Source organism: Balaenoptera physalus (genome assembly GCF_965194825.1).
Source record: "Balaenoptera physalus genome assembly, chromosome: 2".
Lineage (NCBI taxonomy): Eukaryota > Metazoa > Chordata > Mammalia > Artiodactyla > Balaenopteridae > Balaenoptera > Balaenoptera physalus.
The window spans coordinates 136,449,635-136,463,954 of NC_138883.1; the positions used below are offsets into that span (position 1 = coordinate 136,449,635).

Below are 14,320 nucleotides of genomic sequence, written 5' to 3' on the forward strand. Positions count from 1 at the left end.
TTCACCTTAAGGGTTTTCAGCAAGGGAGAATTACGCTCGATTTTGCATTTGAAAAGATGAGGCTGGTTATGAGAGTAGGGTGGGAGTTACAGTTGCAAGACTATTATAACACGGGTGAGACTAGAGGACAGGAAAGAATGATGACAACAGCAACAACAATATCTAATGCCTACTGATGACTTGATATGTCCCAGGCACCGTGCTGAGCCCTTCACACGCATTATCTCGTTTAATCCTAACATCGAACTCTTTAGTCAGCTGCTATTTTTATGCCTCTGTAACAGATGAGGCGATTCAGATTTAGCTGAAATTAATTTAGTTAAAAAAGTCGCACAGGGTAAATGGCAGAGCCAAGATGCAAACTCTTGCTTTCTGACTTTACATACGCTTAATCACACATTACCTGATGGAAACTAAGGCGGTGCATATTTGTTCATTCACTGGAGCAATATTTATGGAGCACTGACTATGTGCCAGGCACATTTCTGGCTGATGAGGATACAGCAGTGGACAAAACCTACACAGTTCCTGACTTGATGGATGTTACATTTGTGCATGTGTGTGTGTGTGTGTGTGTGTGTGTGTGTGTGTGTGTGTTGGGAAGATGGATAAGCAAACGAACCAGTCAATATAACTTACTTGTGGATGGCTTTGGACTTCATTTCGAGGGAGAAGAGAAAGGATTTGGGGATGTGGGAGTGAGGGGTGGGGGGAGGAGTGTAGGGACCTCCAGGTTTCTGGCTCCACCATCTGCTGTGCGCTGTCAGCAGAGACACGGAGCTCGGGTCAGACCTGGGGGGAAGACAAGAGCCCAGTTTTGGACATGTCGAGTTGGAGTCTCCTGGAGTCGAAAGCTCTGAAAGATGGTCATGGGGCAAGCTGAGAAAGTCATTTAAAGCTGGGGCCATGGTTGAGGACCCTGGGGGAGGGTGCAGAGTGAGAAGAGGTCTCAGGTGGAAACCCTGTAGACTGAGCTAAGGGCAGAGGAGCCAAGGGCAGAGGAGAGGGAGACAAAAGTCAGAGGGAGAGTGGAAAACCCAGAGAGAAAGAGGCCCTGGCCCTCCAGGGAGCAGAGAGCTCCAAGGCATGCAGCCCCAGCATCCTCAAATGCCACTTAGAGGCCCAGGGAAGGAGCAGCTAGAGATGTTGGGGGCCAGGACGGAGACACACATAGTTGAGGGGATTTTTTTGAAAGTGATGGGAGCCCAGAATGGGAAGTATCTAGTATAGGACTGAAGGCACAGGAGAAAGTGGAGGCAATTCGTGGAGCAACGCTTTAAAGGAGATGGAGGAGACAGGATCCAGAGGAAAGGCAGAGGGAACGGTCTTGAATGGGTGGGCATACTCCAGGGACCAGAGGGGAGCAAGGAAAGATGGGTAGGGATGCAGAGCCGCGCTTCTTGGGAAGCAGATGGCCAGGTTGTTTGTGAGATGGAAGGGTCCAGAGTGGGGCTAGGAGGTATCCACAGAGAGGCAGAGGTTTGAAATTCACACAGTGGGGGTTGGGAGAAATGCAACTCGGGACCACCTAAAAATTGATCTCTCCTGCGTCTCCATCTCTTCAAGAGCTCTGTCTGGGAATTCAAACATGCATTTGTGCAAATGTGAAACTTAATTCTGACCTTCAGTGAGAGGCTGACAATGCCAGTTGTGGGATCACAGCGGGATAGGCATGCAGGGGGTGTCTCCTGACGTGGCGGTGACCCTGAGACGTGCAGAGACAACAGCTGGTGAATTTTCAACAAGCAGTCTGGAGTCTGCCTCACATTCGCTATTTGTTTTACAAACAGCCATCGGGAGGGTGAACTGCCCCTCCCACCGCCCCTGCCTCCCCCTCAGCTTTTCTGGGGAAAGAAGTCTGTAGCCTGTTTAATTCTGCCCAGGTGGTCTTTGCCTCTCAAAAGTCTTCATTTTGAGCAGAAAACGAGTGAACGTGACTTTGATGTGTAGGAGACAAACAACTGAACTGCAGAAGGAGGTGTGGGTAGTCCGCCCTCAGCTCAGAGACTGGGGCTCTCCCCACATTTGCACCTCAGGACTTTGTGTCCTATCAAAATCCCATAAAATGTTTCTCTGTGGGTGGCACTTTTTCCACAGCGTGACTGGCTGGGAGGGCTCCATCAGCTAATGCTATGTCATCACTAGTTGTTGGCGGGCTCTCCTAGGGGACACTTGAGAAACTTTGATAGAAATATTTCTCTTTGGCAACAGCCCGCTGTTTCCATGGTTTGACAATACTAACCAGATGTAAAGTTGGCCAGCAAAGGGGAGGCCTGCCCGGAGAGGAGGCCCTCACACACTCATGTCCAGCCCTGGGCAAGTTAGATAACCTCCTTTGGCCTCTGTTTCCTCATCTTTGAAATGGAACAATAATACAAGCTCTAATTACCTCCTGTTGTGAGAAAGAGCTAAAGGACTTTGCAAAATGTTGAGTTCTTTTATAAAGAGTAATTGGAGGGTATATTTTAGAAACAAATGAAATAAGAAACAAAGCAGAACTTAAATGTAGTGATGTTAATTTCACTTGGGTCTAATAGACTGTTGTCATTCTTAGAGATCTACTAATTTAAGTAAATAGTCCTCTCACCTGATACTGACAGAATTTTTTTTTTATTGAAGTATGACTGATTTACAGTGTGTTAGTTTCAGGTGTACAGCAAAGTGATATACATATATATATGTATGTATATATTCTTTTCAGATTCTTTTTCATTATAGGTTATTACAAGATATTAAATATAGTTCCCTGTGCAATCAGTAGGCCCTTGTTGTTTATTTTATATAGAGTAGTGTGTATCTGTTAATCCCAAACTCCTAATTTATCCCTCCTCCCTTCCCCTTTCGGTAACCATAAGATAGTTTCTTTTTTTTTTTTTTTTCATAAGATTGTTTTCTACGTCTATGGGTCTGTTTCTGTTCGTAAGTTCATTTGTATCATCTTCTTAGATTCCACATATAAGTGATATGTGATATTTGTCTTTCTCTGTCTGACTTACATCACTTAGTATGATAATCTCTAGGTCCATCCATGTTGCTGCAAATGGCATTATTTCATTCTTTTTGATGGCTGAGTAATATTCCATTTTGTGTGTGTGTGTGTGTGTGTGTGTGTGTGTGTGTGTGTATTTATCACATGTTCTTTATCCATTCATCTGACAGAATATTTTTAACCTAATTTTTTGAACAGGTAGTGAACTCACAGGGTTTAATATTCCAAACGTGTGAAAGGGTATAGAGTCACCTTTTTCTCCCCCACCCCATCCCAGCAATTCAAGCTCCCTCTGCAAAGGTAGGGTGACCAATTGGTCCTGGTTTGGGACTTTCTGGCTTAGCACTGAAAGTCCTTAGCAACCTGGTTGGTCACCCAGTGTCATAGGCAACTGACATTATGAGTATGTTGCATGTCCTTCTGGAGGTAATTTGACAAGAGCGACCTTACTATTTACAAAATTGTCACGGGTGACAAAATAAAGATGTCATAAATGACTAGCACATAGTATTGGGGAAGGAGGAAACCATGATAACACGGGGGCACAAATCTTATCATCTAACAGTTGTTTTAAGTATTTCCAGCTCTGGAATTGCTATTCCTCTGCAAAAGAAATCTCCCTGTCAGGCTTGGGAAAAAGAGTCCCGTAAACGGTAACAGTCTGTGACCCCATTTCCCATAACTGTGGTTGACCAGAGACTCCATTAGCCTTTTGTTTATAATTCATTTTTGTGCGGTTAAAAAAAGCATTTGTGTACTGGGGGTTTGGATTTCATAAATGCTTATTTGCCAAGTTATCTTTTAGATTTCCCTGTGTGAATGCAACTGATTTGGGAAAGCCCAGTTTCAGAGAAAGCATAACAACTGCCCTTATCAAGTGTGAACTGAGAAAGACATCAGGAGGCCTTTTCCAGGCTAAAAATAGACCTAGAACTCAGTGTATTTTAGCTTCAGGACTTTTTACAAACTGTCTGGCAAACCAGCACATTATTATTTTATGAATAAGGCATCAACGTTCATTTTAAATGTTCTAGCTTCAGGCTATTTTACTTTCGTGCAAAAAAAAGATGAATTATTTATAAAAATGGGCATGAATATCATATGATAATACCCTCAGTTCTAGCAGGGAGTAAAATGAGCTGCAGCTGGTGCTGTCAGCTCCGCAGGAGAGCTGAGCAGGAGCAAGTTGTGGATGGGGCTGCAGCCTTGAGAAGGGGCTGATTGCTGAGAGGCAGCTCGTTCTCTTGGGAGGATGGTCAAGTCTTCCCCCTCTCACTCATGCTCTCTCTCTTATCCTCCTTCCCTTCCTCCCTCTTCCTTCCTCCCCCCTCCCCTCCCCTCCCCATCTCTCCCTCCCTCCCTCCCCCCCTTCCTCCCTTCCTTCCTTCCTCCTTCCTTCCTTCCTCCTTCCTTCCTTCCTATTTCCTCTCTCCCTCCCTCCGTCTCTCTCTGGCGAACTTCAGAAACCACAGTACAGAGATCCTTTCTAAATTCAAGTGTGGGCAGACTCTGGTTTTATGGAACTATTTGTATTCAAGTTATTTACCCTCTTTAAGCCTCAGTTTCTTCATCTGTGGAAGGAGGTGATAAGTGTATCTTCTCCCTAGGCCTGTGTTGAGGAGCAAATGAGACAAATATGGAAAGTGCCCAACGCTGAGTAAATAATAAACATTAGCTGTTATTAGAGCCTGCCCGCTAGGGAACACACAGGGTGGGGTGTGCACGTGGGCAGAGGTCACAGTACTTGAACACGGAGAGGCTGGGTAAGGTGACCAACTCTTCCTGGTTTGTCCAGAACCAGCCTGGTTTATTTTTAAAAATTTTCGTTTTATTTTAGAATTCTTTTGTATTGAGGTAACATTAGTTTATAATATAACTGTCACGTGTACAGCATTATATTTCTGCATCATACCCTACAATGTGCTCACCACCAAAAATTTAGTTTCCATCCATCGCTATATAGTTGCTTGTTTTTATTTTTTATTTTTATTTTTGTATTTTTAAAAAAAATTATTTATTTATTTTTATGGCTGTGTTGGGTCTTCGTTTCCATGCAAGGGCTTCCTCCAGTTGCGGCAAGCGCGGGCCACCTTTTATCGCGGTGCGCGGGCCCCTCACTATCGCGGCCTCTCTTGCTGCGGAGCACAGGCTCCAGACGCGCAGGCTCAGCAATTGTGGCTCATGGGCCCAGCCGCTCCGCGGCATGTGGGATCTTCCCAGACCAGGGCTCGAACCCACGTCCCCTGCACTGACAGGCAGACTCTCAACCACTGCGCCATCAGGGAAGCCCCTAGTTGCTTGTTTTTAAAATGGCAAGTCCTGCATCCTGGGAACCCCCAGACCGAACACATTGGAGCCAGGTCACCCTCCTGAGTCAGGTTGGGCTGAATTTGTCCGCTTTTAGTCTTCCTCCCTTCTCATCCCGAGACTGTGTCACGGGGCCAGAGCTCCAGCATGCGTGCGGTTACCTGTTCTCTGGATTACGAGGACACTAACCTACCCGGCACGCAGAAAGGGGAGGAGAGGGCCACCTTACCTGCCCGGAACAAGTTCTGCGTGACAACATCTGCCCCGCCTGGCCACTTGGTCATAGAGTATTGTGACAGAATGACCGTGAGGCCGGGCCTTCCCGCTCCTCCCTGCCACCTGCCCCCCCTCAGTGGGGTTACTCCAAGCCTCCCAGCCGACCCCAGAGAAATGGGAGGAACTGTGCAAGCACGTAAAAATTAAAGACATACAATTCCTTTTATTATGTGGAGGGCAAAAAAATGTGTATAAAGCGGCCCATTTTAGAATTCGATTTGAACATGGCATTTCACTGGTATTCCAGGACTACGTTTTATACCAGTGACCGAGGCCTGTGCAAAAGGGGTTTTGAACGAGGTTCCAGAAGTTTCTCCCTCTAAGCCAGCACTGCTCTTCTAAATGCATTCTGAGATTCACAGCACTGTGGAGGCTTCAGCAGCCAAGAACAGGGCATTTCCCCAGGAGTGTGGGGAGGGGAGCAGACCACAGCGGGCTGCTGTGACGGCTAAAGAAATGCCGTGTATGAGGTTGAGCCTGGTACACAGTGGGCACTCGATAAATATTAGCTCTCTGTTTGAACTTCTCCAGCAATGATTGCATAGTACACTCAAAACCTATTACCTACTCTCCCTGACCCTTTTCTCTTGGGTCTGGAAACTTTATTTACTAGTGATTAGATTACCAGCCAGTAGGTCTTGTCTGCAAATCGAATGGCTTTCATTAAGGCCAGAGGCCACATGTCACATGCTTCTTCCCTCCCTATGGTGCCCAGCCTATAAAATATCTGCTGCTGTGGTAAGAAGCTCTCCAGAGGACATGTGCTCTGCTGACATAATGAGGAAGAGATGAAAGATTGGCCGAGTCACTGTGGGGTCGCCCCCCACCTCCTCCGGGTTTCTTGCTGAGTTGCATCCACTTCTTTGCCACGGGTGCCCTTCACCTCCTCCTCCAAATGGGAGTAGAAAGCCACCCCTCTCCAGGCCAGCCCTTTCTCCCACTGCCGAAGCACGTGTGTCCTTCTGAAGTCCCTAAACTGAGACACTGCCGTGAGCCTCCGTTTCTTCATCTGTAAAATAGGGTTGGAAGGTTAAGTGCGATTATGCATGTAACACTCAGTGAATACTGGCCACTATTATCTGGAACTTCTTTACCCCCATTAAATCTGTCCTTAGAAATTATTTCCACTAAAGAGTGTTGGGTGTGTGGGGTGGATCAGGAAGGGAGGGAGCCTGCTCTGAGGTTCTCGAGCCCGCCTGTCCCATTTTCCTTACCCACGATCTGAACTCTGATCTCTGGTCACCTTTGTTAAACCTTTCCCCCAAAGCTATATTACGAAGAAGGGGATTCCTGTCATTATCCATTTTAGGCAACAAAATAGTTCAGATTAAAATATATACTATACTACAGGTTAAAAAATTATAAAATTAATACATGCTTATTGTAGAGACTAGAAAATTCTGTAAGGAAAAGAAGATACAAATGCCCCATGACTGACTGCACACTTAGGGATAGTTGCTGTTAATGTGTTGATATGTTTCCTTCCAATCTTTTTTCTTGGGTGTCTTCCCATTTTAAGTCAGCTGTTAGTCCCAGGGAACAGAGAATGTTGATCTTCTGAAGGGTTAGGTTACTTGCCTGAGACCAAGCTCCTCAGGGCTGACATCTGTGAAACCAGGAATAGGTGAGAGCTTCCCCATGGCTGTTCCTCCTCTGAATTCAAAGGAATCTAGACTATTAACTAAGGTAGCTGCTTTTGCTTCTCAGCTGCTGCCCCTGGAGGCGTCCCAGGCAGGATACTGGAAACTCTCTCCCTTGGGTACTGGTGAGCCTTGAAGGTTGGAAAAACACTTTATAGTTAAGTATTTTCAGTTATTTCAATGTTCCGTCTTCATTGCTCTGATATCTTAATAATTAACATTTGCTGAGCATGTACCATTTCTTCAATGTCATGTTAAGCATGTTACAAGTATTAACTCATTTAGTCCTGGAAATACTCTCATGAGATAGGTTCTCTTATTATCCGTATTTTATTGATGAGGAAACGGAGGCATAAGAGGTTTAAGCAAGGTCACACAGCTAGTAAATGGTGTACTGGGACTAAATTACTTCTCTCATGTTTGCTGTGTATATATAAATATATATATAAGTACCTCTCTTATCTTTCCATTTATCTATCCTTCTCTCTTTCTCTCTTCTCATTTGATCTGTATTATTTCTGAAGAATTATCATCTAAGTTTGAAGTGGCCTCCCTCAGTGGTGTGTGAGCCTTGGTGAAGCAGGACTCCACCTCTCATACGGAGCTGAAGGCGGTGAAATATGCCCTCTTCCCCTCCTTGAACAGCTGGGACAATGACATGTGACTTAGGGCAGCCAATCAGATGCTCCAGCCCAGGACTTTGAATTTCAAGCGAGTGATGCGATTCAAGAGCAGCTTAGAGGTTCAGTCTTTCAGCAGTGGTGATGGCAGTGGCGTCTATGTCCAGTTACAGAGGCAGCAGTGGTGATGGTGGAGCCTGCAGAACGTCTGCTGGGCAGTGCCGTTGGTCAGTAGCTTCCCTAACAGGATCCTTCCTGGGGTCTGATTTTGGCTTTGGTTCTAGAAATCCAGCCAGACTCAGGTCCCTGTTTCTTGCCTGTTGGAATGGGAGGGGTAGACTATGTAGCATCTGTATCTTCTCTTCCTCCTCTCTAACGGAACCTTCACTCTCCTTTTATTTTCCTCAGGGGGCTGTCCTAACCCTAGTTCCGAGGCAGATCCCATCCAATCAGTGCATGACATTCCCCTGATGGGCTACAACTCAAGATGGACCAATCAGACTGAGAGGAGGGTTTCTTTTTTTTTGGCTGCATTGGGTCTTTGCTGCTGTGCGCGGGCTCTCTCTAGTTGCGGCGAGTGGGTGCTACTCTTCGTTGCTGTGTGCGGGCTTCTCATTGCAGTGACTTCTCTTGTTGTGGAGCACGGGCTCTAGGCGTGTGGGCTTCAGTAGTTGTGGCTCACGAGCTCTAGAGCACAGGCTCAGTCAGTAGTTGTGGCGCACGGGCTTAGTTGCTCCGCAGCTTGTGGGATCTTCCCAGACCAGGGATCGAACCCGGGTCCTTGCATTGGCAGGCAGATTCTTAACTACTGCGCCACCAGGAAAGTCCAAGAGGAGGGTTTCTATTCCACGATTGGAAGAAGGGTTTTTCTTTCTCACTTGATGTATATGAACCAGAAGGCAGGTTACCCCAGTTGTCACTGCAGTGTTCTTGTGACCAGCAATCACTGCAACCCTCCTAAGGTTGAAGCCAGTGCTGTGGGCAACAGAGCAGAGAGATGGAAAAATCCAGGGTCCTAGACGTCATGTAACTGCTGAATCAACCACCTGGGTTTTCCTTTATAAGAGAAGAGATTTCCTTTTTGTTTAACTCAGTTCAAGTTGGGTTTTTCTGTTTCTCATAGCAGAAGATATTCTAATTGATTTGTTTCTTTTTTCCACTCAAGCCTGATTATCTAAGCTCATCATCTTTCAAACAATCTTTTGGTCTCAGGAACTTTTGGTCTCTTTTTGATTTCCAGTCTTAAGAAAAAGGAAGGACCTCAAAGAGCTTTTGTTACGTGGGTTATACCTACTGATATTTACTGCATTAGACATTTAAAATGAAAACACCTTAAAATATTAATTTAATTAGAAACAGGGTAATAAATACATTAACATTTTAACATCGATACACTGTTAAGAAAATAACTATATTTTCTAAAAAAATAGAAGAGTGGCATTGTTTCAACATTTTTGGGTAAACCTCTTTATGGTCTGATTTAATGGAAAATAGCTGGAAAAACTAATACAAATGAATCCATATTCAAAACATAAGCAGACTCACAGATATAGAAAACAAGCTTATGGTTACCACAGGGGAAAGGGAAGGGGGCAAGGACAGATTACGAATATGGGATTAACAGATACAAACTATTTACTATACATAAAATAGATAAGCAACAAGGATTTACTGTATAGCACAGGTAATTATACCCAATATCCTGTAATAAACTATAATGGAATATAATCTGCAAAAAAACGGAATCACTGTGCAGTACGCCTGCAACTAACACAACATTGTAAATCAACTATATTTTAATAATAAAATAAACTTCTATCAAAAAAAAGAAAATAGCTGGATTCTCATATACACTTTTGCATTCACTCAGTTGCGATTTGTTGTTTGGGTTGAAAAATAGGAAGAAAATCCAGCCTCACCCAGATACGCAGTTGGAAAAAGGAGAATTTTAATAGCCTTTTCAGATAGTATGGATATACTTCTTTAATTTCACACCAAAATTTGCGAGCAGTAGTTTCTTAAAGATTACACTGTGAAATCTGGAACCATATCAATGAACTTTTATACTCCGTTTCATCAAAATCCATTGGTCTATCTTGCACTTTGAACAGATCTTTTACCCAAGCATGATTTTGTAAAACTGTGCATTGGCCATGCAGAAAAATTGGCTTGCTGATTTAAGCAGATCTTTCAAAATTTGACGTATTTCATTATATAATATCAAAAATGCCACACTTTTTAGTATCACCACCAAGCTCGTCAGAAAAGTCTTGAAGTACTGGGAAGCAGTCCAGCTCATAGCAGAAAGCCTCCTAATAGATAAGTTTTCTAAAAATTCAGATTTTAGCTTGAAGGTTTGAATTTTATCATTGGCTACAATACTGTCAGTTGTCATCCTTAAAGTGACAGGCTCATTCTTGTTCATTTTTGAGAAAATGCCTGCCAAAGACCAGGTCTGAAGTTTGTCAGGCACTCTTTTGATTAACAATGGTGTTCCATGAAAAAAGTGGCTAGTTCAGTTGGCAACTTTAAGAATCGCACATGTGTTTTTTTCTTGAGACACTCATCATGGCTCAGAGTGCAGCAGATGAGATTTATGCATACTTCTCATTTTACCACATCTAACAGTAAAATGTTCTGTTCTCAAGGGTCAAGATTTAATCATTTCATGGCTCTATCAAAGACACTATAAAATGAAACTGGCTCTTTTTTTTTTTTTCTCTGTCGTGCATGGTCATGAAGAATACAATTACTATGAGTATAGTTTGTCTTGATTCATGCTAAGGCACCATCAGTTTTCATCACGATTGCTTTTGTACCATCAGTGAAAAAGACAAATAACATCTTAATGTTATTATGGAATTAGTTTTGGCTTTGCAGGTTCCCTGGAAGTGTCTCAGGGACCCCAGGAGTCCCCAGACCACACTTTTAGAACTTCTGCTTTAGCTTATGGTTGATTCTAGAAGCAACCCAACATGCTTCCGATAAACTCCCTTTTCCTGAAATCAGCCCCAGTTGGTTTCTGTTGCCTGTCAGCAGTGTTCCATGTTAAAATGTCATTGTTTATGGTTGGTTGATTCAAAATGTTTAAGGAACTCTAATTTAGGGCAATTTATAAGTAAGTTCTTTGTTGTGATGATTTGCACAGCAAATAATCAGGAAGAAGGAAAGATTCTAAAGTTTCACTTTACTAAAATAATCTAACATTTATGTACATTCTTGGTGTTAAGTCAATTTTAAACAACCAAGCAAGTCTACTCCAGTCCATGAATTGCGGCAAAAGAAGGATAAGGGCACTAATGTTTTCTCCCTTCTTATGCATGCTTCCAGTGACCTTCCTGAGCTAAGTATTATTATCCTCACTTTAGACATTAAAGACTTGAATTCTGTGGTTAAGTCTTTGGCCAAGGCCACTCAGCGGTCAAACCGCTCATCCTGGCTAGAGGCTCCAAGGCCCAGGCCTTCTTTACTCTACCGCGCAGGAATTTTTGATAAGGACAGAAATATAAGCCTGTGATGTCTGAGGTTTATGCCTTAGAGGGCAGTGCTGCAAAATCATGGACATCGCCAGTGGTTCTTTAAGAAATTTCTTTTCTAAATTCTATCATGATGATATGATAAAATGCTGGCTCTCTACCAACACATTTTTGACATACCATAAAGTGGTATTTTAGAGTTGGAAGAGACCTAAAGCATGTGATCTGTCCAAATTTCTCACCACTGGGGCATGCTGGACTATTCAACGTGCATTTCAAATAGTACCTCCCAGGCAATGACTTCTGATAACCTGATTATTGTTCATCCCACTAAATCAAAATGTGTCACATTATAAGTGGCAGGCAGCCTTTTAGATGCTCCAATAATCCCTGCTTCCTGATATTCACACCCTTGTACACTTCCCTTCCCTTGTGATAAGATCTGTAACTTGCTTCTAACCAACAGAATATAGCAAAGGTGTTGGGATGTCACTTCTGTGGTCAGGTTTCCTAAGACAGTGACTTCTGTCTTGCTAACAGGGTCTTTCTATTGTCTTCTAGACTTGCACATTTTGATGAGGCAAGCTACCATGTTGGAAAGGCCCACATGGTAAGGAACGGTGGGCAGCCTCTGGCCAACAGCCAGTGGGGAACTGAGGCTTTCAGTTCAATAGCCCACGAACAGCTGAATCTGGCCAACAACCAGTGATTGAAGTTGGAAGCAGATCCTTCCCCAGTTGAGCCATCAGATGAGACCCCAGCCCCAGCTGACACCTTGATTGCACCTTTGCGAGAGACCCTGAAGCAGAGGACCCTGCTAAGCTATGCTCAGATTCCTAAACCACAGAAACTCATAATATATGTGTGTGTTTTAAGCTGTGAAGTTTGGGGATAATTTGTTAGGAAGCAATAGCTAACTACTACACTGTACTATATTTTATTTATCTGTTGCTTTTTTTTAGTAGGACCAGGAGTGAGCTGTTTAAGGTCACTGAGTACTTGTTATGTGTGTTTACCTGTTTACCTGTTACTGGAGAGCTTCCTGCCAGGATCCATCCTCATGCTGAAAGGTGGAACCTGAGGCCTGCAGTATAGTTCCTAGTGATCCAGGAAAGCCCTCTGTGCCCTGCATCAGTTCCCGACTTTGGGTCTCACACTAGAACATCCATAACTGTCCTTCTCCACTTAAGTATCATTTAGCTTACAAACCAGAGGCAGCAAGCCAATTACTCCCTGGCGTCTGAAACTTCAACCTGGGAGGAAGACTATTCCACAGCAAAGGTATGAATGCAGAAATGCACATCCTAATCCAGTTCATAAGCAGAGGTGCACAATGTCTGAAAAATCAAAGCCATGAGATAAGAAACTCTTTCAGAGAAAAAGAAGTTAACTGGGGAGATGTTGAACTATGTGCACTGCATAGGGCATCGGGCAGCCCATTTCACTCTGGAGGCTTCAGTTTCCGCATCTGTAGAATGGAGGCTTGCCCCAGGTGCCATGGTCTTTGATTCTTAGTCTGACACAACCTGGGTTGCTATAAGCTGGCTCTCTGGGTCTTGAATCAACTATTAAAGGAGGGTAACAGAAATACCTGTCTCCTAAGGGGGATGCAGGATTAAATGAAATAGAGAAAATGTGAAATGTGCAGCACAGCGCCTGGCTATTGTTACTTCTCCAAGGGGGTGCCAGGTCCCGGGGGAACTGGGGCCGCCCGGAGCGCAGCGCAGCCCTCACCGGGCCTGGTGGCCTGCCCCGCCCACGTGGGGCTGCGGCCCGTCGAATGACTCCGTGCAACGTGTTGGTGGCGGCGGCCGTGGCGGCGGCGGGCGGCTCGGACTCTTCCGGGCGCCGCAGCTTCCTGCCAAGCACCGCGCAGCCGCCTGGCTCCGCCGCGGGAGTAGCCGGTGCAGGCCTCGGCGCCGGTGCGGGACCCAGGGCTCCGCCGCGCTCGCCCAGCCTGACCCCGGGCCGCCGGACCGCACCATGCGCGCCGCGCCGCCTTCCGCGCGGCTTCTGCCGCTGCTGCTGCTGCTCGCGCTCCTGGCCGCGCCCGCCGCCCGCGCCAGCAGAGCCGAGTCCGCCGCCCCGCCGCAGTCCGGATCCGAGCGCCAGCCGCGGCCGCCGCCCGGCCCGGGGCCCGGGAACGCCACCGGGATGGGCTCCGGGGAGGCGGCGGGCGGCGGCGGCAGCTCCAACAGCAGCGGTGACGCCCTGGTGACCCGCATCTCCAGCCTGCTCCGCGACCTGCCCACCCTGAAGGCGGCCGTGATCGTGGCGTGCGCCTTCTCCGCCTTCCTCATAGCCTGCCTGCTGCTGCGCGTCTTCAGGTGGGTCCGCCGCCCCTTTGCAGCCCCCGCGGGCCAACTTGCACCGCCAACCTGCTGTCACTGCGCGCCCGCCGCACCTGCGCGCACCGATGCTCCGGCCCCGGCGCCTGGGTGCGCTCCTGCTAGCATGGGACTCCCGACCCTGCCCCACAGGGTTGCACTCGGCTGGTTTCCCCTGCTATACACTTTAGGAATTTTCTCCCCTTCGAACGATATCTCTATCTATAGCTATAGCTATAGCTATGATATGTATCTATATATATCAATAAATACATAATAAATATTGAATTCCTTTTAACTCTCCACTAATGCTTACAACTAACAATAGCGCTCCGAATTCTGACAACCTTACACGGAATTTATTTTTATACCTATTTCACAGATGAGGAAAAATTTTCCGGAGAGGCAAGGTGGCTTATTCAAGTAAGCTCAGTGGTGGAAGTAGGATTTGAACCTTACCCACCTTGCTGCCCCTCCCTCTGTTCCCTCTGAGGGCTTCTCAGGCACCACCTGCTTTTTTTCTTTTCATTGGTTCTGCTACCAAAAGAAGCAGTGTCTAGCCTGTGGGGATACCTATTGGAGGCGCGCATTGCGCCAGGGATTGGAGCTGGGCTTTAGGATGTTTGGCCATCCTTGGTGGCCTCAGTGACTTTCTGCCTACCACCCTGCCTGAATGAACTGCGCA

The 14,320-nt window shown here is 45.8% G+C and overlaps 1 protein-coding gene and 1 long non-coding RNA gene across 3 annotated transcripts in view; both read left to right on the forward strand.

Annotated features, from left to right (window-relative positions):
- The window catches only part of LOC309654686, a 1,153,334-nt gene that overhangs the window by 83,611 nt on the left and 1,055,403 nt on the right, over positions 1–14,320 (forward strand). The window lies entirely within an intron of this gene.
- The window catches only part of FAM174B (family with sequence similarity 174 member B), a 37,272-nt gene continuing 30,598 nt past the window's right edge, over positions 7,647–14,320 (forward strand). Inside the window, exon 1 of one of the 2 annotated variants that reach the window (XR_014260394.1) lies at positions 7,647–13,635. Coding sequence is in view for 1 of the 2 variants with exons in the window: in XM_082449102.1 (XP_082305228.1) it covers positions 13,292–13,635 (344 nt within the window). In the remaining variant the exon portion in view is untranslated. The remainder of the gene's footprint in view (positions 13,636–14,320) is intronic. The other variant, XM_082449102.1, reaches the window with a different exon arrangement.